This window comes from Somniosus microcephalus, chromosome 13 (genome assembly GCF_052327205.1).
Source record: "Somniosus microcephalus isolate GS21.2 chromosome 13, FLI_Smic_1.0, whole genome shotgun sequence".
NCBI classification, from domain to species: Eukaryota; Metazoa; Chordata; class Chondrichthyes; order Squaliformes; family Somniosidae; genus Somniosus; species Somniosus microcephalus.
Window position 1 is genome coordinate 75,097,926 of NC_140999.1, and position 23,229 is coordinate 75,121,154.

At 46.1% G+C, this 23,229-nt stretch overlaps 1 protein-coding gene across 1 annotated transcript in view; it reads left to right on the forward strand.

Moving 5' to 3' along the window:
* LOC147108424 (lipoprotein lipase-like) overlaps positions 1–22,297 on the forward strand; it is a gene marked incomplete at its 5' end in the record, with an annotated part of 36,362 nt that extends 14,065 nt beyond the window's left edge. The window contains 4 exons of the mRNA XM_086004265.1: positions 11,809–11,929; positions 13,105–13,338; positions 15,817–15,926; positions 19,157–22,297. Of these exons, the coding sequence (XP_085860391.1) occupies positions 11,809–11,929; positions 13,105–13,338; positions 15,817–15,898 (437 nt within the window). The remainder of the gene's footprint in view (positions 1–11,808; positions 11,930–13,104; positions 13,339–15,816; positions 15,927–19,156) is intronic.
* Between the last annotated feature and the right edge of the window lie 932 nt (positions 22,298–23,229).

Sequence of the window (23,229 nt, forward strand, 5' to 3'; positions counted from 1 at the left end):
ATAATAACTTGCTCTATGATTTTTCCTGCCAAAGTGCATAACCTCACACTTTCCAGTATTGTATTCCATCTGCCAAATCTCTGCCCACTTACTTAGCCTGTCTATGTCCCTTTGCAGGTTTTTTATGTCCTCCTCACTCACTACTTTCCCTCCCATCTTTGTATCATCTGCAAACTTTGATATGTTACACTCGGTCCCCTCCTCCAAATCGTTAATACAGATTGTAAAGAGTTGGGGACCCAGCACTGACCCCTGCGGAACACCACTAGTTACTGGTTGCCAGTCTGAGAACGAACCATTTATCCCAACTCTCTGCTTTCTGTTAGAGAGCCAATCCTCCACCCACACCAGAATATTACCCCCAATCCCGTGATTTTTTATCTTGAGCAATAATCTTTTGTGTGGCACCTTGTCAAATGCCTTTTGGAAGTCTAAATACACTACGTCCACTGGTTCCCCTTTATCCACCCTGTATGTTACTTCCTCAAAGAACTCAAGCAAATTTGTCAAACATGACTTCCCCTTCATGAAACCATGCTGAGTTTGTCCTATTAAATTATGTTTATCCAAATGTCCCGTTACTGTCTCCTTAATAATGGACTCCAACATTTTACCAACCACAGATGTTAGGCTAACAGGTCTATAGTTTCCAGCCTTCTGCCTACTACCCTTTTTAAATAAGGGCGTTACATTAGCAGTTTTCCAATCTGCCAGGACCTTTGCTGAGTCCAGGGAGTTTTGGAAAATTATTACCAATGCATCCACAATCCCTACCGCCACTTCCCTCAAGACCCTAGGATGCAATCCATCAGGTCCAGGGGATTTATCCGGCTTGAGTCCCATTATTTTACCAAGTACCACTTCCTTAGTGATTTTAATCATATTTAGCTCCTCCCCCCCCCCCCTAGAGCCCCCTGTTTGTCCAGTGTTGGGATATTCTTAGTGTCCTCTACCGTAAAGACTGATACAAAATAATTGTTCAGCATTTTTGCCATCTCCATGTTTCCCACCATTAATTTCCCGGTCTCATCCTCTAGGGTACCAACATTTACTTTAGCCACCCTTTTTCTTTTTATATAACTATAGAAACTTTTGCTATCTGTTTTTATATTTTTTGCTAATTTACTTTCATAATCTATCTTCCCTTTCTTAATCAATCTTTTAGTTATTTTTTTCTGTCTTTTAAAGACTTCCCAATCTTCTATCCTCCCACTAGATTTGGCTACTTTATATGCCCTTGCTTTTAGTCAGATACTATCCTTAATTACTTTACTTAGCCACAGATGGCTATCTTTTCTTTTACACCCTTTTTTCCTCAGTGGAATATATTTTTTTTGGAAGTTGTAAAATAACTCCTTAAATGTACACCACTGATCATGTACCGTCTTACCCTTTAATCTATTTCCCCAGTCCACTCTAATCAATTCCGCTCTCATACCTTCATCGTCTCCTTTATTCAAGCTCAGCACGCTTGTTTGAGATCCAACCTTCTCACCCTCTAATTGAATATGGAATTCAACCATGTTATGGTCACTCATTCCAAGGGGATCCTTTACTAGGACATTTTTAATTAATCCTGTTTCATTACACAGGACCAAATCTAAGGTTGCTTGCCCCCTGGTCAGTTCAGTTACATACTGCTCAAGAAACCCATCCCTAATACACTCAATGAACTCATCCTCAAGGCTGCTCTGCCCAATTTGATTTGTCCAGTTAATATGATAATTAAAATCCCCCATAATTATAGCTGTTCCCTTATTACAAGCCTCAACTATTTCCTGATTAATACTCCATCCAACAGAGTTGCAACTGTTCGGAGGCCTATAGACTACGCCCACTAGTGTTTTTTTCCCCTTATTATTCCTTATCTCCACCCAAATTGTTTCACTATCCTGCTCCTTTGACCCAATATCATTTCTCTGTATTATAGTGATTCCTTCCTTTATTAACATAGCCACCCCACCTCCCCTCCCTTCCTGCCTGTCCTTCCTGATTGTTAAATAACCTGGTATGTTTAATTCCCAGTCATGGTCACCCTGCAGCCATGTTTCTGTAATGGCCACAAGATCATACCCATATGTCGTTATTTGTGCCGTTAACTCATTCATTTTGTTACGAATGCTACGTGCATTCAGATAAAGAACTTTCAAATATGTTTTGTAACACTTAGTTCCTGTTTTTTCCCCTTTTAGTACTTTACTTTTTACTCCATACCTTCTGTCCCTTCCTGACACGTTCTGTTTTTTAATTCCCCCACTGCTACCTAAGTCTATGACCTCCTCCGTTGTCATTTCTATTATTTGCTCTCTAGAAACCTCCCCCCCACTAATTAGTTTAAAGCCATCTCTACAGCCCTAGTTATATGATTCGCCTGGACTCTAGTCCCAGCACTGGCCAAGTGGAGACCATCCCAACGGAACAGCTCCCTCCTGTCCCAGTACTGGTGCCAGTGTCCCAAGAAGCAAAACCCATTTCTCCCACACCAGTCTTTGAGCCACGCATTTAACTCTTTAATTTTATTTATCCTAGCCAAATTCGCTCGTGGCTCAGGTAATAACCCAGAGATTATTACCCTTGAGGTTCTGTTTTTTAATTTGACCCCTAGCTGCTCATACTCCTTTAACAGAACTGTCTTCCTTGTCCTATCTACGTCGTTTGTACCAACATGGACCACGCCAACTGGATCCTCCCCCTCCCACTCCAAGTTTCTTTCCAGCCCAGAAGAGATGTCCTTAACCCTGGCACCGGCAGGCAACACAGCCTTCGGGACTCCCTCTCTTGACTGCAGAGAACCCTATCTATCCCCCTAATACTATCCCCTACCACTACAACATTTATTTTTACTCCCTCCACTTGAATGGCCCCCTGTACCGCGGTGCTGTGGCCAGGTTGCTCATCCTCCCTGCAGTCCCTGCTCCCGCCCTCACAGGGAGTAAGAACCTCGATCCTGCTTGACAAGAGCAAGGGCTGCGGCTCCATCAACACTGCCTCCTGGATCCCTGTCCCTGCCTCACTCGTAGTCACACCGTCCTGTCCCTGACCACGGATTACATCTGCATTAATTAATTTCATAGGTGTGACCATCTCCTGAAACATAGAGTCCAGGAACTTCTACCCCTCCCTGATGTGTCGCAGTGTCTGAAGCTCGGTCTCAAGCTCTTTAACATGGAGCTTGAGTTCCTCCAGCAGCAAACACTTATCGCAAATGTAATCACCGTGAGCCTCAATGGGGTCCACCAGCTCCCACATTTCGCAACAGTGACACATCACCTGTTCACCCATATCTATGTAATTAATTAAATTTATTATTATTAGTTATGAAGACCCTCTGCCCCGATATAGATGATACTATTACACTACTATTCAATAGGACTTACCAACTTAAAGGAATAAAAGAGAAGGAAGAAAACCAACCAACCAGCTGATCACCAACCTCCTCCTCGAATACTGTCTGTGGGGCCTGTTTGGTTGACTCGTCTCGCTGCTCCGCTTCCGCAGTGCTGTCTAAGCCTGGGAGTGGGGAACAAAACAGAACAAAAAACACACCCTCACCTCCCACTTGCCCGAACTCTCCCTCTTAGCAAACTCTAGCAGCACTCAATGCATAGCATTGGTGGATAGGCAATGGCAAACATTCAAAGACCGCATGGATGAACTACAGAATTTGTTCATCCCAGTTTGGCATAAAAATAAAACAAAGAAGGTGACTCAACCGTGGCTAACGAGGGAAATTAAGGATAGCATAAGATCCAAGGAGAGGACATATAAATTGGCCAGATAAAGCAGTAACCCAGAGGATTGGGAGCAGTTTAGGATTCAACAGAGGACAAAGGGATTAATTAAGAAAGGGAAAATAGAATATGAGAGTAACCTTTCAGGGAACATAAAAACTGACTGTAAAAGCTTTTATAGATATTTGAAGAGAAAACGATTGGTGAAGTCAAGCATAGGTCCCTTGCAGTCAGAATCAGGAAAATTTATAATGGGGAACAAAGAAATGGCAGACCAATTAAATACATATTTTGGTTCTGTCTTCACAAAGGAGGACACAAATAACCTCCCAGAAATGTCAGGGAACATAGGGTCTGATGAAAGGGAGGAACTGAATGAAATCAGTATTTGTAGGGAAATGGTGTTAGGGAAATTGATGGGATTGTAGGCCATTAAATCCCCAGGGCCTGATAATCTACATCCTAGGGTACTTAAGGAAGTGGCCCTAGAAATAGTAGATGCATTGCTGATCATCTTCCAACATTCGATGGAATCTGGAACAGTACCCATGGATTGGAGGGTAGCTAATGTTACCCCACTATTCAAAAAAGGTGGTAGAGAGAAAACGGGGAATTACAGATTGGTAAGCCTGACATCGGTAGTGGGGAAAATGCTAGAGTCCATTATAAAAGATGTAATAGCAGATCACTTGGAAAACAGTGACAGGATCGGACAAAGTCAACATGGATGGACAAAAGGTAAATCGTGCTTGTCTAATCTATTGGAATTTTCTGAGGATGTAACTAGTAAAATAGATAAGGGAGAACCAGTGGATGTGGTGTATTTGGACTTTCAGAAGACTTTCGATAAGGTCCCACATAAGAGATTAGCATGTAAAGTTAAGGCACATGGAATTGGGGGCAAGGTATTGACTTGGATAGAGAACTGGTTGGCAGATAGAAAGCAAAGAGTTGGAATAAATGGGTCTTTTTCCGAGTGGCAGGCAGTGACTAGTGAGGTACCGCAGGGATCGGTCCTTGGACCCCAGCTATTCACAATATATATTAATAATCTAGACAAGGGAACTAGATGTAATATCTCCAAATTTGCAGATGACACAAAGCTGGGTGGACGTGTGTGCTGTGAGGAGGATGCCAAAAAACTACAGGATAATTTGGACAGGTTGGGTGATTGGGCAGAAGCATGGCAGATGCAATATAACGTGGATAAATGTGAGGTTATCCACTTTGGTGTCAAAAACAGGAAGGCAGATTATTATCTGAATGGCAATAGATTGGGAGAAGGGGAAGTGCAACGAGACCTGGGTGTCCTTGTGCACCAGTCGCTGAAGGTAAGCATGCAGGTGCAGCGGGCGGTTAAGAAAGCAAATGGTATGTTGGCCTTCATAGCGAGAGGGTTTGAGTACAGGAACAAGGATGTCTTGCTACAGTTGTACAGGGCCTTGGTGAGACCACATCTTGAGTATTGTGTGCAGTTTTGGTCGCCTTATCTGAGGAAGGATATTCTTGCCATGGAAGGAATTCAGCGAAGATTCACCAGGCTGATACCTGGGATGGCAGGAATGACGTATGAGGAGAGATTGGGTCGATTGGGCTTGTACTCGCTGGAGTTTAGAAGAAAGAGAGGGGATCTCATTTGTAGTGTCCAGGTATCAATAATACTCGGACTGCAGGAGAACAATAAAACAGGTATTTACTGACAGAGGGGAATTCAAGACTGAAATACAGAAGCCTGCTATGGCTTTATATACAGGGGTGGTCACTGCTGGTACTGCAGTATAGAATCAGTTCTTCTCTTAAAAGGTACATACACAACAATTCCTCCCCTTTTAGATAAACAGTACATAACATTCATTTAACAACTAAATAATAACTAATTACAATTACAATTTTCTCTGTACTATATACATCAACTGAAATAATCATTTATAAGTTCAGTCTTTGAGGAGGCTTCCTCATCCTGACTGGATAGGGCCTTTCTCGAGTATCCTGTTCTTGCGGCGGAGTTGATTCTGGCTCATTGTCATTGGTTGGTTCGTCAGCTTCCAATACCACTGCTTCTGAGGTAGACACAATCTGTACTTTGGGTTGATTACCAGGTGCACCTGCTCGTGGTATGGGTTTGGCTTGTTCCAGTGACTCTAGAATCTGGTCAGCATGGCATCTCACGATGATCTCTCCAACGTCCACTGTGTACATTAGTGGTCCCTGCTGTGTGCAGATCGTTCCTGGCTGCCATTTTTCTGTTCAGTAGTCGCGGGCCAAGACTGGTTGCCCTATCTTGAAGCTCCTGGTTGGCATCTCATTTATGTGCTGGAATTGCTTATCCTCAACATCTCGTCTTATGTTTGGTTTGAGCAAATCCAGGCGACATCTTAGCCTTCGGTTGAAGAACATTATGGCTGGAGCTTGGTTGGTGACTGCATGTGTCGCATTCCGGTAAGCAAACAAGAAATTATCCACCTTGTGTTGTAGTGGTATGTCATCATTATGCATTGCTTTTATTGCCTTTTTAAAGGTCTGAACAAACCTCTCAGCCAATCCATTTGTGGCTGGATGATATGGGGCAGATGTGTAATGCTTCACCCCATTATTCCTCAGAAACCTCCGGAAATCCTCTGACACAAACTGTGGCCCATTGTCAGAGCAAATCTGTTCTGGCAAGCCATTCCTGGTGAAGATGGTCCATAGGACTGCAATAGTTTTCTCCGTGGTGGTGGAGGACATTTTGATGACCTCTGGCCATTTCGAATGGGCGTCCACAGCGATTAGGAACATTGAGTCCATAAATGGACCAGCAAAATCAATGTGTACCCGTTGCCATGGAGATGAGGGCCACTCCCATGGATGTAGCGGGGCCTGTGGTGGAGCGTTTTGGACCTTCTGGCATCCTGTGCATCTCTTGGTCATATCCTCGATTTCTTTATCGATTCCCGGCCACCACACAAATGCCCTGGCTAGTCTCTTCATTTTTACTCCTCCCAGATGACCCTCATGAAGCTCATTGAGCACTCTATCTCTCAACTTGGGTGGAATTACCACTCGGGATCCACACATCAAGGTCCCCCGGCACACTGACAGCTGTTCTCTCCTTGGCGAGAATGCTGGCAACAGTGAGTCGCCATGTGCTGGCCATCCCTTCACCGTCAAATCATAGACCCGAGAGAGTGTCGGGTCATTTCGGGTTTCCTTCCCTATACTTGAGTTTGTAACAGGTAGACATTCAACTGTGGTCGCATGGAATATCTCAACAGGGTCCACTGCAGGTGCTTCCTCTACTGTAGGCAACGGTAGGCGCGACAGCCCATCAGCGTTTCCATGCTGTTTCGTACCCTTGTACTCTATGTCGTACTGATGTGCCCCTAGAAAAAGTGACCATCTTTGCAACCGTTGCGCAGTCATCACCGGAACGCCCTTCTTTGGGTTAAAAATGGAGACCAGGGGCTGATGATCAGTCAGTAGGGTGAATTTCTGCCCGTGCAGATAGTGATTGAACTTCTTCACCCCCCACACCAGGCTGAGGGCCTCCCTGTCAATCTGGGCGTAGTTACGCTCGGCTGAGGTTAACGAGCACGACGCAAAGGCTATTGGCCTCACTGAACCGTCAAGGAATTTGTGTGACAGCACCGCTCCGATGCCATAGGGAGACGCATCACATGCTAACCGAATCGGTAGTGTTGGATTGTAGTGGGCCAATACTTCTTTTGAAGTGATTAGGCATTTACATTTCTGAAAGGCACGCTTACACTCCTCACTCCATTTCCATGTTACTCCAGTTTGCAGCAGGGCATTCAGTGGGTGCAGAATTGTAGATAAATTCGGCAAGAACTTATGGTAGTAGTTCACCAACCCGAGGAACGACCTCAGTTGCGACACATTTTCCGGTGCTGGAGCCTTGACTACAGCCTCAATCTTGTCCGGCGACTTATGCAACCCTTCCTCATCAATCATATGGCCACAATACGAGATTTGTCTCCTGAAGAACTCGCATTTGGGGCGGTTGGCTTGTAGCCCATATTCCTGTGATCTCGTGAGCACCTGCTCCAGGTTGGCAAGGTGTTCACTGTCATTTTCGCCCGTAACCAGGATGTCATCCAAATAACACTGGGTCCCCGGGATCCCTTGCAGGACTTGTTCCATCGCCCTCTGCCAAAAAGCCGGGGCTGATGCTACCCCGAATACCAGTCGATTGTACTGGTAAAGGCCTTTGTGAGTGTTTATCGGGAGCTATTTCCTCGATGCTTCTTCCACCTCCATTTGTAGATATGCTTGGGCCAGGTCAATCTTTGTAAAGCGTTTCCCTCCAGATAGTGAGGCGAAAATATCTTCTATCCGTGGAAGTGGATATTGTACCGTGTGCAGGACTGGGTTCACAGTTACCTTGAAATCCACACAGATGCGAACCTTCTTCGGTTCCCCAGGCGTGCTGCTCAATGATTTCTTCATTACAGGAACGATGGGTGTGGCCCACTCGCTCCAGTCCACTTTGGACAGCACACCTGAACGCTCCAGACTCTCCAGCTCTGCTTCAACGGCTGGGCGGATCGAGTAAGGTACCGGTCTGGCCTTAAAAAATTTTGGGTTTGCATTATCTTCGATTTTTATCATTGCCGTTACTCCTTTTAGAGTCCCAAGTCCTTGTTGGAACACCTCTTTCGCGTCAGTTAGAATCTTTGACAGTCGTCCAGGTGTGACGTCATCATCCTTTTTATCAGTCACAGTTAGCGCCTGAATGGAATGCCAATCCAATTGTATTTTTCGGATCCATTCACATCCCAATAATGGTGGTCCTCCATCTGGTAGTATATATAGATACAGTTTCTGTGTTTCCTTGCCGTTGTATTCAACTGGCACCCTTATTTTTCCTCTGTGGTAGACTTTTTGCCCCATGTATGTCTTCAATACAATGGACGTGTCCTTCAAGGGTATGTGTGAGAATAGCCGCTCATAGTCTCGTCGATTCATGACAGTTAGGGCTGATCCTGTGTCCAATTCCATCTTTACTGGGGACCCTGCTATCATGAGGGTGACCCAAATGGTTCGGTGATCCTCCTTTGCGATCACGTTGTGTAACTTTAGACAACTTAGTCTCCTGCTCCCGGAGTCCTTATCACTCTCCTGATCTTCCGAACTACTGTCTGTCAATTTCTTTACTTTCTTGTACTTTTCCTTCGTAGTTCTTGTAGTGTTGGTTTTCTTTCCTGACCTGCAGACTCTTGCTATGTGTCCCATTTTCCCACATTGCCTGCATACTTTGTCCTTAAACCAGCAGTCCTTCTGATCATGGGTTGTTCTGCCGCAGCGATAGCACTTTTCTGCTCCATACGCCATTTCGTTAGCACTGTATTCTTGTGGTTTCTGTTGTATTTCCGCAGCTCCCCATGCTGCTGCTTCGTAGGATACTGCCACGCTGAAAGCCTGTTCTAGCGTCAGGTCCTTTTCCGAAAGTAGTCGTTTCTGGGTTCCTTCACTCTGGAGCCCACAGACAAACTTATCCCGTAAGGTGTCTGCCAGTCCTGCTCCGAACTGGCAGTGCTTCGATAACTTGCGTAGTTCCGTAAGATAGTCAGCATTGCTCTCATCTTTGTGCTGGTTTCTTTTATGGAACTTGAATCTTTCTGCTATCAGCAGCGGTGTAGGGTTTAGGTGTTCCTGTAAGGTATTAACAATCTCTTCAAAACTTTTCTCCATTGGTTTAGCTGGGGTAATTAAATTCCGCAATAGGCCGTACGTTCTCGCGCCCATCAAATTTAATAATACCGACGCCTTCTTTCCATCGGTCACCAAATTTGCCTCGCAGTACACTTCAATTCTTTCCACATATGTGGTCCAGTCTTCTACCTCGTTGTCGAAAGCAGTGATACTGCCACTCTTCGGCATCTTGAGTGATTTAAAATGGCGCCTCCCGCGCTTTTCCTTCTTCCCCAATGGAATAAAATGGCGCCTCCCGCGCTTTTCCTTCTTCCCCAATGGAATAAAATGGCGCCTCCCGCGCTTTTCCTTCTTCCCCTTGCTGTCACACTGCTCCTAGCGTTCTACAGGGTAATGGCGGCGACCCACAGCTTCAGCGCGTATCACCTTTCCTTCCCCTCGTTCTATCCTCTCCACGCTGCCCGGTTCTTGAGCACCGACCGCACCCTGTGCGCTCCACCCTCTCTCTCTCTTCCTTCCGACGACGCTGCATGGCCCCTTTGCAGAGCCGCTCGATCGAGCCCGAGCCCGCCGCAGTCCGGAAGGGCCAGCGCACTACCTGCTACCAGCATGACTTGCTGGAACACCTCGACTGGGGAGCCAGGCCCAGCTCTCCACAGCCTCCCCTGCAACTCTCCGATGGATCCCTGGGCGGTTGCCCGCGGTCGACGCCCGCCGTTCTGACTTCGACCTCCAAGAAGCTTCTCTTCAGGGAAAAGATCCCCGTGAGGTGATGCAGTACTGCAGGTGAGTTCGAACCTGCCCATCGCCAGTGTAGTGTCCAGGTATCAATAATACTCGGACTGCAGGAGAACAATAAAACAGGTATTTACTGACAGAGGGGAATTCAAGACTGAAATACAGAAGCCTGCTATGGCTTTATGTACAGGGGTGGTCACTGCCGGTACTGCAGTATAGAATCAGTTCTCCCCTTAAAGGTACATACACAACATCATTGAAACTTATAAAATTCTGGCAGGACTGGACAGACTAGATGCAGGGAGAATGTTCCCGATGGTCGGGGAATCCAGAACCAGGGGCCACAGTCTAAGGATAAGGGGTAGGCCTTTTAGGGCAGAAATGAGGAGTAATTTCTTCACCCAGAGAGTGGTGAACCTGTGGAATTCTCTACCACAGAAGGCAGTAGAGGCCAATTCATTAAATATATTCAAGAAGGAGTTGGATATATTTCTTAAGGCTAAAGGGATCAAGGGGTATGGGGAGAAAGCAGGTACCGGGTACTGAACTTGGATGATCAGCCATGATCTCATTGAATGGCGGAGCAGGCTCGAGGGGTCGAATGGCCTACTCCTGCTCCTATCTTCTATGTTTATATGTTTCTATTGAAACCTAGGAACAGAAGGAGTCCATTCAGTCTCGAGTCTGTTCCACCATCAATGAGATCACGGCTGGTCTGTACCTCCGCTCCATATACCTGCCTTTCCCTATATCTCCTCTCTCAACAAAATGTATCGATCTCTATCTTGTGAATTTCAATTGATGCCCAGATTTCACAGCTTTTTGGGGGCGAGAGTTCCAGATTTCCACTACTCTTTGTGTGAAAAAGTGCTTCCTGATTTCACCCCTGAATGGCAGCGCTTTAATTTTAAAATTGTGCCCCTTATTCTAGATTTCCCCACAAGAAGAAATAGCTTCTCTGCATCCATCCTATCGAAACCATTTATCATTTTAAACGCCTGTTGGATCACCCCATATACTCGAGGGAATGCAGTCTAAGTTCACACAACATGTCCTCATAATATAACTGTTTTAGCCCCGGTATCATTCCGGTGAACCTGTGCTGCTCCCCCTCCAAGGCCGGTATATCCTCACTGAGCTGCAGTGCCCAGATCTGAACACATTGACTCCAGATGGGGTCAGACTAAAGATCTAAACAATCGACACCCAAATCCCTCTGCTCCTCCACAGTTCCCAGCCTCTCCCCATTAAGAAAATGCTCCCCTTTGCCTTTGCACCATGCTCACTCCAAACTAGTCGATGTGATCGAGCCCAGGTTGAGTTTCTGAACCAGTTCCCTGGACTAGTCGGCGTGACACTAAATTGCAAAGCTGCCAAGTTGAGCACTATCTAATTCAGCAATCACATGGAATGAGTTCTGCAGGACAGCACTCCTGGGAAATGAGGTCCTTGGAGCTGCTCTGAGGGTTAAGGGATGAGGTGCCTTGTAGCACAAGCTAAGGAGTTGTCTCGCCCTATACATCAGTGTGAGCCAAAGGGGGAAAGCTCCCTGAGCTCTCTCCTTAGGCAGCAATCATACTAAATGAATTGGTTTGGCTACTGAGACAGTTGCAGAAGGTGTTTGGAGATGAATGTTCCTACCAGGCTGCTGTTGCTCCCACCAATCAATATCTCCTTCCTCCCACAGTTTACCACTATCAGTTGAAGATACATTTCATCAGGAACATCAACCAAACTGAGACAGCCGCAAATTTCCTCATCTCTCTCTACGGGACCTTGAATGAAACAAAAGGACTTGCTGTTCAAGTGTGAGTATTCTGCTGTTAGTGTGCAGTGAGGAATATTAAAGAGTGGGGGTGATTTTATGGTCACTGTGACATCGGAGAGGAACTGACAGGGTGGTCAGTCAGCAGCTTATCTGTAACTTGGTTTTATACCAGTGCTCAGGTGATTCACATCGCTGCTGTCCTCAGTGGTGAAGGATCCAGAGACATAACAGTTCAGTCTTGTGGTCTCCTTTACTGCTACTCTACAGCTACTGTGCACTATCTGCAGGGCAGGTTCCAGCACAACTCCGTCACTGCCTCCCTCGTAAGGCCCGTCGAGGATCTGCCGACATTGGGCAAGGGCAGTCCGCCTCTGGTCTAACCAGGTCTACCTCTCACTTCTCAGAGCCTCACTTTCCTCCTCTATAACACTCCAAGAGCAAAGGGAACCAAGTGGAACTCCATCTGATTGCAGTAAAAAATTGCAGCTCTTAAAAATCCAGAAATGGAAAAAGGCAGGCAAAACGAAAAAGCAGAAACCAGCCCACTGTTGCAGAAAAATACTTGCATTTCTACAGGGCCTTTCACCACCTCAGGACGCCCCAAAGCATTTTACAGCCAATGAAGTACTTTTTGAAGTGTAGTCACTGTTGTAATGTAGGAAATGCAGCAGCCAATTTACGCCCAGCAAGTTCCCACAAACAGCAATGAGTTGATTGTAGTGATTGTTGGTTGAGGACACTGGGAGAACTCCCTTGTTCTGCTTACAATAGTGCCATGGGATCTTTTAAGCCCACCTGCAAAAGCAGACGGGGCCTCGGTTTAACATCTTATCTGAAAGACGGCACCTCCGACAGTGCAGCACTCCCTCAGCACTGCACTGGAGTGTCAGCCTGGATTTTTGTGCTCAAGTCTCTGGAGTGGGACTTGCACCTATGACCTTCTGACTCAGAGTGCGACCCACTGAGCCACAGCTAACGGTAGTGCCACCCATCTTTATTTTACTCATTTTAAATCAGTTCTTCCATTTTTTGGCAATGGTAATTATTTTCCTTAAGTATCAATGTAAATCATTGGCTTTATCATGGCTAGTTGCAGAAAATCCTGCCGTGGTCATTGTATTTTTTCATGTTATGAAGAACCACCTCTTGCTGCCTCTATTCTGTCCAATCTCCGGACTCGTTGATTTATATTAATATCCTTGTGTTCCATCACAGCCCCGAAATTTCACCGAACAGAACCTACTCGTTCCTGGTGCACACGGAGGTTGATATCGGCGAACTGCTGATGGTGACGTTGAAGTGGGAGTTCTCCTCTTCCATCTGGTCCACCATCATGGGGAAGGTCACCAACCCGTGGTCAATGTGGAGATTCTGGGACAGCAGCGAGGAGGCCACCAATGACCTGGAGATAAGGAAGTTGCGAGTGAAGGCAGGAGAGACACAGAAAAAGTAGGTCCTGACAGTAATATAATGTTAGTAGGGTCTACAGGGGATTGCAGTGGGGCTCTCCCGCTCGTCCGATGTAACTTCTGTGGAAGGGTCGTGGTAACCCTCATAAAATAGTGTGAACAATGTTGACGCCATTTTAGCAGTGCTCCCATCGTTCTTCCCCCGAAGTTATGGTGGGCAAGCGTGGAAATTCACCCCCTATATATTGTACAAGGTCCAACAATTCTGGTGTATAAAACCAGTCTTCCCACTTACTCATTGTAAGCACCACCATGGGCAATTGGCTGCAACTTCCGAGCTGGTTTTAAGAAGGAGCAAAGGAACTGGAGGAGGCCATTCAGTCCCTCGAGCCATTCAATTAGATCAGGGCTGATCTGTATAGAAACATAGAAGATAGGAGCAGGAGTAGGCCATTCGGCCCCTCGAGCCTGTTTTGCCATTTAATGAGATCATGGCTGATCATCCAAATTCAGTACCCTGTCCCTGCTTTCTCCCCATATCCCTTGATCCCTTTAGCCTTAAGAAATATATCTAACTCCTTCTTGAATATATTTAATGAATTGGCCTCAACTGCCTTGTGTTGTAGAGAATTCCACAGGTTCGCCACTCTCTGGGTGAAGAAATTCCTCCTCATCTCAGTCCTAAATGGCTTACCCCTTATCCTTAGACTGTGACCCTTGGTTCTGGACTCCCCGCCATCGGGAACATCCTTCCTGCATCTAGTCTGTCTAGTCCTGTTGGAATTTTATAAGTTTCAATGAGATCCCCTCTCATTCTTCTAAACTCTAGCGAATATAAGCCTAATCGACCCAATCTCTCCTCATACGTCATTCCTGCCATCCCAGGTATTGGTCTGATGAATCTTCGCTGCACTCTCTCCATGGCAAGAACATCCTTCCTCAGATAAGGTGACCAAAACTGCACACAATACTCTTATGTGCACAATACACAATATCTTAACTCCATCTACCCGCCTTGGTTCCGTAACCCTTAATACCCTTACACAACAAAAATCTATCAGTCGCAGTTTTGAAATTTTCCATTGACCCCCAGTATCCACAGCTTTGTGGGGGAGAGTTCCAGATTTCCACCACCCCTTGTGTGAAGAGGTGCCTGGCTCTCATTTTAAGGTTGAAAATCATTTTCTTGCCAAGTTACCTTGTGTTGGGGCGTACTAGATATGGGCATGTCAATAGGAGTGAGTTCCCGATCTTTATTATACTGGTGAAGACGCCAGCTACTTCGCCACAAAGAATCACTTTAATCAGAGGGAGAATGATTAGTCTTATCTTCACCAAAGGCAGCAGAACACAAGCTACCAACATAATAAAAATGTCACTCCTATACATACTATCCATCTACAAAAACCTTATCTCCAGTTGTCATATTTTCGTCACGTATGTTTCCCCATTATAAATTCCCAAGTCCCCTCTGTAAATGAGTCGTGCTGTAATTACAGCCTCCTATCAGTGATGGCACTGCACTGCCTCCCAGCTCCTCGGCCTGTATTGTGGACAAACTCCTCGGCTCCAACTATCTCGGCGGCCTAGATTCCCACTCCCGGGGCCTGAAACTGTCCTCATGGATTGGCCCCCATTATACAAACCCCCTGATTTTATTACCATTATTCCATAATGGGTGGCCAATCGGCAACAACGCTTTAAAGCACGGGTGACAAGTTGGAAACTATCCCATATATCTCAACTTTGCAAACTGCCCTAAGTTTCATTATTTAACTGTAAATAATAAAATACAATCTTTAGATACTTAATAGGATAAAGCATATCTCAGTAAAAATCAGCTCTAATTTTCTTTTTCCTTGAATATCTCTTAATGTCTCTTAACCTCTCCTGCCTTCTATCCTATCCTATCACAGTTCTTTCATCCCCTCCCCCCTTTCCCAGCCTCATCGACCTGAAATGTTAACTCTGTTTCTCTCTTCACAGCTGTTGCCTGACCTGCTGAGTTTCTCCAGAATTTTCTGTTTTTATTTCAGATTTCCAGCATCTGCAGTATTTCCTTTTTGCTCTAATTTTCTCCTGCCCTCTAAACCTCCTTCACCAAAAGACGACGCTTAGTCCTGACTCCCGATGGGCAACGCCGCGGGAGATCAGTTAGTGCTTTTAAACACAAAATAAATATCTACATTTAATCAGCACTGTCACATTGTCAATGTGTCTCAAAGCGTTTGTCACAACAATTACTGTTGAAGAGCAGTGACTGGCAGTGCTGGTTTAGGAATCTCTGCGGTCTGTCTTCTAATCCCTGCCATAACTTTGGCAGCAGATATGTGGGATCCCTGGAGACAGGGAGGAAGGGGCCACCTCGGCCACTTCGCTGGGTTTTGGCTGATCTTCCGCCAATGTTGCGCCAGGAGATCGGTTATCCCTGGTGGAATGTCTACCCATATCTGATTAAATCCGACTGCCCTCCTCCGAATAGCCCTGTTAATTGATGTTTTCCTTTTTTTAAATACAGGATTGTGTTCTGTGTGAAAAACTCTGCCTCTGTGAAGGTGCAGCCAGCGGTGGAGGTAACATTTGTGAAGTGTCAGAATTGACGGATTTGCAATAAGACCGGCAGATAAGGTGCGTGCAGAGGTTAGGAGATGGGTAATGAAAGTGTCTGTCTTTCAACATTGCACCTCTTCGATTCTCCTACCCAATCTCCCAGCACTGGACTTGCCAAGAATTATTCCAAACACTTAGAAATGCTGTGGGATTACAGTCATGGAACGCAGTTTTAATTAAAGTGCTTTCCTTCGGTGGTGAGATATTCACCCAGAAGAAGTGAAACTATCCAGAGATGAGAAGGTCAAGGGTTCAAGATGTAGAAATGCCTGTCAGTCAAATGCCTCCCCTCCAGGCTAGGACAGTTTCATTATCTATTGATAGGACGATCGCTAATCTTATCTAACCCACATTCTCCTGTGCCTTGTTTATGCAGTGGCAGTTGAAGTGAACAAAAATGAGCAGACATATTGATAAACTAAAGGTGTTTTAGTCAGGTGCTAGCCATGGCTCAGTGGCAGCACTCTCGCCTCTGTCAGAAAGTTGTGGCTTCAAGCCCCACTCCAGGGACTTCAGCCCATAATCCAGGCTGACATTTCAGTGCAGTGCTGAGGGAGTGCTGCACTGTCGGAGGTGCCATCTTTCGGATGAGACATTAAACCAAGGCCCCATCCACCCTTTCAGGTGGACACAGTAAATCCTGTGGCACTATTTTGAAGAAGAGCAGAGGAGTTATTTTATGAAAGGGAAATCCTGTTTGACAAACCTATTGGAGTTCTTTGAGGATGTAACTAGTGGAGTAGACAAAAGGGTAGATTTGGTATATCTGGATCTTCAAAAGGCCTTCGATAAGGTCCCACACAAGAGGTTGGTGAACAAAATTAGGGCACATGGAATTGGGGGTAATATACTAGCATGGATTGAGAATTGGTTAACAGACAGAAAACAAAGAGTAGGGATAAACGGGTCTTTTTCAGGATGGCAGGCTGTGACTAGTGGGGTACTGCAAGGATTGGTACTTGGGCCCCAGCTATTCACAATCTATATCAATGATTTGGATGAGGGGACTAAATGTAAGATTTCCAAATTTGCTGATGATACAAAGCTAGGTGGCAGTGTCAGTTATGAAGAGGATGTGAAGAGGTTTCAAGGGGATCTCGACAGGCTCAGTGAGTGGGCAGATGGAATATAATGTGGATAAATGTGAAGTTATCCATTTTGGTAGAAAAAACAGAAAGGCAGAGTATTTCCTAAATGGTGAAAGATTGGGGAATGCAGGATGCTCAAAGGGACCTGGGTGTCCTTGTACATGAGTCACTGAAAGTGAATGTGCAGGTGCAGCAAGCCATTAGGAAGGCAAATGGTATGCTGGCCTTCATTACAAGAGGATTTGAGTACAGGAGTAAAGAAGTCTTACTCCAATTATATAGGGTCTTGGTGAGACCACAACTGGAGTACTGTGTACAATTTTGGTCTCCTTACCTAAGGAAGGATATACTTGCTATAGAGGGAGTGCAGCGAAGGTTCACGAGATTGATTCCTGGGATGGCGGGACTGTCGTATGAGAAAAGATTGAGTAAACCAGGCCTGTATTCTCTTAAGTTCAGAAGAATGAGAGGGGATCTCATTGAAGCATACAAAATTATTACAAGGCTTGATAGGATGGATGCTGGGCGAATGTTTCCCTTGGCTGGGGAGTCTCGAACCAAGGGCCACAGCCTCAGAATAAAGGGTAGGACATTCAGGACTGAGATGAGAAGAAATTTCTTCACACAGAGGGTGGTGAATCTTTGGAATGCTCTACCCCAGAGGGCTGTGGAGGCTCAGTCATTGGGTATATTCAAAACAGAAGTCGATAGATTTCTGACTAGTAAAGGCATCAAGGGATATGGTGATAGGGCCGGTGAATGGAGTTGAGGCAGAAGATCAGCCATGATCTCACTGAATGGCGGAGCAGGCTCGAGGGGCCGAATGGCTGACTCCTGCTCTTATTTCTTATGCTGTCCTAGCAATATTTATCAATCAACCAACATCACTAAGAAAACATTATTTGGTCATTATCTCATTGCTGTTTGTGGGATCGTGTTGTGTGCAAACTGGCTGCCACATTTCCCTACATTAGAATCGTGACCACACTTAATAGGCTGTAAAGCACTTTGGGACATCCTGAGGTGGTGAAAGGTGCTATAGAAATGCAAGTCTTTCCTTTATTTGTAAGGGAGTCCAGGATGGGAAAGAGTAACTCAGAAATTCACCATGTGACTCCTACCCCAAAGGTTGGATTGGATTCATTGGCTACTCTGACAATCAACCTCACTTGTGTCAGTTGGGTGTGATCTACTTGCCCTACTGGTCAAAGTCAATTCTGCCAGTTGGCTAATACCCTGGCTCGCTTGACCATCAAACCCATGTGGGTGAGAGTCAAGCTGGTTTATTTCACCCTCCTTTCTCACTCTGCTCACCTCATGACTCTCAAAGCCTATCCACAAGGCTCAAGTCAAGAGTGTAATGGATACTCTCCACTCGCCTGGTGTGACCGCAACAGCATTCAAGAAGATTGGACAACATCTAGGACACGGCAGTTTGCTTAATCGGCGCCCTGGACACTAAGCTCAATATCCATCCCCTCCAACACCGGCGCAGAGAGTGCTATCTGCAGGACGCATTGCAGCAGCTTACCGAGGTTACTGCGGCAACGCCTCCCTCCCCCGCGACCTCTACCACTGAGAAGGGCAAGAGCAGCAGTGTTGTGGGAACGCCACCACCTCCAAGTTTCCCCTCCCAAGTCGCACACCATCCTGACCTTGACAGATATCACTGCTCTTTCATCGTCGTAGGGTCAATATCCTAGAATTCCCTTAGACCACTATGGGAGCACCATCACCACAAGGACTGCGCTAGCTGCCCAGCACCACCTTCTCAGGGTACCTGGGAATGGACAATAAATATGCCCTTGCCAGTGACACCCACATCCCGAGAACAAATGATAATAAAACAATGAAAATCCCTGCTCATCCTAATGCCAGTCATCAAGTGGAATTGAAAATAGCTGTGGGAAAGACTGGATAATGTTATCTTGAAGCTATGTGGCATCAGAGTCCCTCTCAGAAGCAATGGGAGATTCTGTTGCAGTATTTGTTCAGTCTCCCAGAGCTTCTTCCTAGCTTTGATATACTTGGCAGATTTTAGAAGCCGTGTTCCTGTACTTGGGTGTTTTCGGTAACTTTATGTCAGTCTCAGAGAGAAATAATGAGACCTTACTTCTCATAGTATATCACCAGACTGATAACATTCTCACCTCTCTGCAGACATCCCAGTCTCAGGCCGCCTTCGATCTTCCCAAAAATTCTTTGGCTGTTGGAATTCCTGTGAAATTGGATGAAATTAGAAGGCAAAGAAGGCAAACTACTCACATATGGGATATAAAAGCACCAAAAATGACATTGTTCGCTGTGATGTATAGGCTGTCCCCTTCAGAAATTCTCAAGGATTGAAGATTTCAAAGGTGTTTCTTCATCTGTTTTATGTTTAACTTGGTTTTGACACATTGGTACAGTATCACCGCACCGAGAGTGACGTGGTACAGTATCACCGCACCGAGAGTGACGTGGTACAGTATCACCGCACCGAGAGTGACGTGGTACAGTATCACCGCACCGAGAGTGACGTGGTACAGTATCACCGCACCGAGAGTGACGTGGTACAGTATCACCGCACCGAGAGTGACGTGGTACAGTATCTCCACACCGAGAGTGACGTGGTACCGTATCACCGCACCGAGAGTGACGTGGTACCGTATCACCGCACCGAGTGTGACGTGGTACCGTATCACCGCACCGAGAGTGACGTGGTACAGTATCACCGCACCGAGAGTGACGTGGTACAGTATCACCGCACCGAGAGTGGCGTGGTACAGTATCACCGCACCGAGTGTGGCATGGTACAGTATCACCGCACCGAGAGTGACGTGGTACAGTATCACCACACCGAGAGTGACGTGGTACAGTATCTCCACACCGAGAGTGACGTGGTACAGTATCACCACACCGAGAGTGACGTGGTACCCTATCACCGCACTGAGAGTGACGTGGTACAGTATCACCGCACCGAGTGTGGCGTGGTACACCGCACCGAGTGTGGCATGGTACAGTACCACCGCACCGAGAGTGACGTGGTACAGTATCACCGCACCGAGAGTGACGTGGTACAGTATCACTGCACCGAGTGTGACGTGGTACAGTATCACCACACCGAGAGTGACGTGGTACAGTATCACCGCACTGAGAGTCACGTGGTACAGTATCCCCACACCGAGAGCGACGTGGTACAGTATCACCACACCAAGTGTGACATGGTACAGTATCACCGCACTGAGAGTCACGTGGTACAGTATCCCCACACCGAGAGTGGCGTGGTACAGTATCACCACACCAAGTGTGACGTGGTACAGTATCACCGCACCGAGAGTGACATGGTACAATATCACCGCACCAAGTGTGACGTGGTACAGTATCACCGCACCAAGAGTGACGTGGTACAATATCACCGCACCAAGTGTGACGTGGTATAGTATCACCGCACCGAGAGTGATGCATGACCTTGTCAGCTGAACAGAGACGCTGTCTTTTCAATCACCATTGTCTGGACTATTTATTAAATGTATATATATGTATGTATGTATAAATGCACTTGTATATATGAGAGATATTTTTTACTAAGAGCTTCTTTTGCCTCACTGTGCAGATGGTCTGAAACTGTCAGAGGTTCGATTGCCCGATCTTCCAAAGATGTGTTCACTTGCTGATTTTTAAAAGTTGCAGCTTCTAGAGATTCAGTGTGTGTGTGAGAGCAGCTCGCTCCGAGCCTTTCTTACTGAGTGTGTTTATATAGCTATCGAGTAAATGGGGATGTTTTCTGCAATATTTCAATGCAATGTCATTTCTAAAAACGCTTGCAATATTCACTCTCCGCTTTGATCTAACACCCAGTGTAAACCTAGTATTTTAACTCCTAAATACTCACCAATATTGGAGTGGGGCCGAGTTTAACCTTATACTGTGGGTTACACACTGGACCTTGTATATAACCCACTGAGAGCAGCCTGGATTACATATATATGACACATTGAGAGGGGCCCCGTCCCCTGAATATACTACACACTGAGAAGGTAGCTGTATGATTCGTGACGATTGGATCTTGTTGATGGTGAGGAAGCCTCCCGTCACCATTGAAGCTTTCCACAGGCCGAAGAGTTTGTTTCTCAGCTGTGGAAGGTAGTCCGTTTGTGGGGGATGTCTGTACAAAATGTGAGACCAGCACAATTTGCAGCACAATTTTTGCCTGTCCTAGTAACTGCAGCAATGGAGGTCAGGGACAATGGAGGAGGGCACTCCCCAGACAGACCTGTCACAGAGTGAGTAAACACAGTGCCCCCCCCATCCCCCGACTCCGAGGGCCGAGCAACAGCTTTGCAAGAATGAGTCAAAGAGTGAAGCACTGCCACGGCACCAGGTAGTGGTGCAGCAGTTCTAGAGATATACGCAAAAAATACTGCACTTAAACATAGAAACGCTAGCAAGGGTGGAGCAAGTGGGGTAGCAGAAGAAAAAAGTGTTGATGGCGGACTGGCTGGTACAGTGAGGCCGACATACAGAGTCCTGTCCTGCATCATACAGACTTTAGTGTACAATACCAGATTCATACTTGTTGTGTTTGTACCGCTATACACAACTACATAAAATAATAAAGCAGCAGCGACTGAGAGTAACTTCAAGTGATCTTTACTGGTTAACTGGAACTTCGGCACTGACTATACAAATCGATACGCGTCTGTTATATACGCTCGCAACTAAGGATGTACATCCGTAAAACAAAGTAGTCCCTTCAGTGTTGTATACATTACACTTCCTCCCCCTTGAGTTTAATAGTATATTAACGCAAAATTTCTATAATTAACATACAGAGCCTGTCTTTACAGTAACCTTTTTGTTTTCTTAAAAGTAACAAAATTCAAATTCCAACATAACATTTTATTTTGTCAACAACCCTTTTACAAGTCAAGTCTCTGGGGAGGCCTCCTCTGCCTCTCTGGGTAACGTCTCTCCAGACTCTCTTGCTTTGGGGAATGAGACTGTACAGGTACAGGTGTATCAGGTGAGCTATCAGCACAGGTAGAGCTCTCAGCTGTGGATGAGGCTGGTGCTGGTGCTGATGCTGATGAATCAGGAGTGTCTGTTTCCATGTCAGGTGAGTCTGGGTGAGGTATAGGGGTGTTTTCCACCTGAACATCCAGAATTTGGTCCACATTGTTGTGTATGTACCTTTAAGAGAATAACTGGTCTCAGACTGCAGTACCGGCAGTGACCACCCCTGTATAAAAGGCGCTAGTGAGCCTCTGTGTTTTTAGTTTTCACTATTGACTTCCACCAGTAAAGACTTATTTTGTTCACTCCTGCTGTCCGTGTCTCAAATATTCATGGACGTAACACTGGTGACGAGTAAGAAACAAACTTACCTGCAACTCGGCAGCACCTCAGATGACGTTATTGAAGGTCGAAGCCAGAAGAAAGAAAAAAAATAAATAAATTAATTAATAAAATCCAAAGAAACTCGAGAAATGGGCGTCGACCGTGGGCAACCGCCCTCTAAATCGTCTGATTGAAAACTTGCAGGAGAGACTGTCCAGAGCCAGGCTTGGTTCCTCGGTCTGTGGTTTCCCAGCTAATCGGGCTGGTGGCAGGTAGTGCACTGATCCTTCCTGGGCTGCGGCGGGCTAGAGCTCGATCGGGTGGCTTTTCAACGGGGCTGGGCAGCGAGTCGGGAAGCAAAGAGAGAGAGAGAGGGTGGAGCACATAGGGCGCGGCCGGTGCTTCAAAGCCGGGCAGCGTCCGGACCTAAGAAGAGGGAAGGAAGTGTCCCACAGGGTCTGCTCCACGACGGGAAAATAATAAAAGAAAAAAAATCAATATTAAACACGCAAGAAACCGTGGAAAGCAGCGCTAACAACAGCGGGGAAGGCGGCAAAGCGCGGGAGGCGCCATTTTGTTAAATCGGGGAAGAAGGCAAAGCGCGGGAGGCGCCATTTTAGATTTGCAAGACGCCGAAGACTGGCTGTATCACTGCTTTTGATAATACAATAGAGGACTGGACCACGTATGTGGAAAGAGTCGATGTATATTTCGAGGCAAACGAAATAGCGGAGGGGAAAAAGGCATCGATATTGCTAAACTTAATGGGCGCTAGAACGTACGGCCTATTGCGGGACCTGATTACTCCAGCCAAACCGAAGGCGAAGAGTTTTAACGAAATTGTTGCTGTCCTACAGGAACACTTAAACCCTGCACCGCTGTTGATAGCAGAAAGATTTAAATTCCACAGGAGA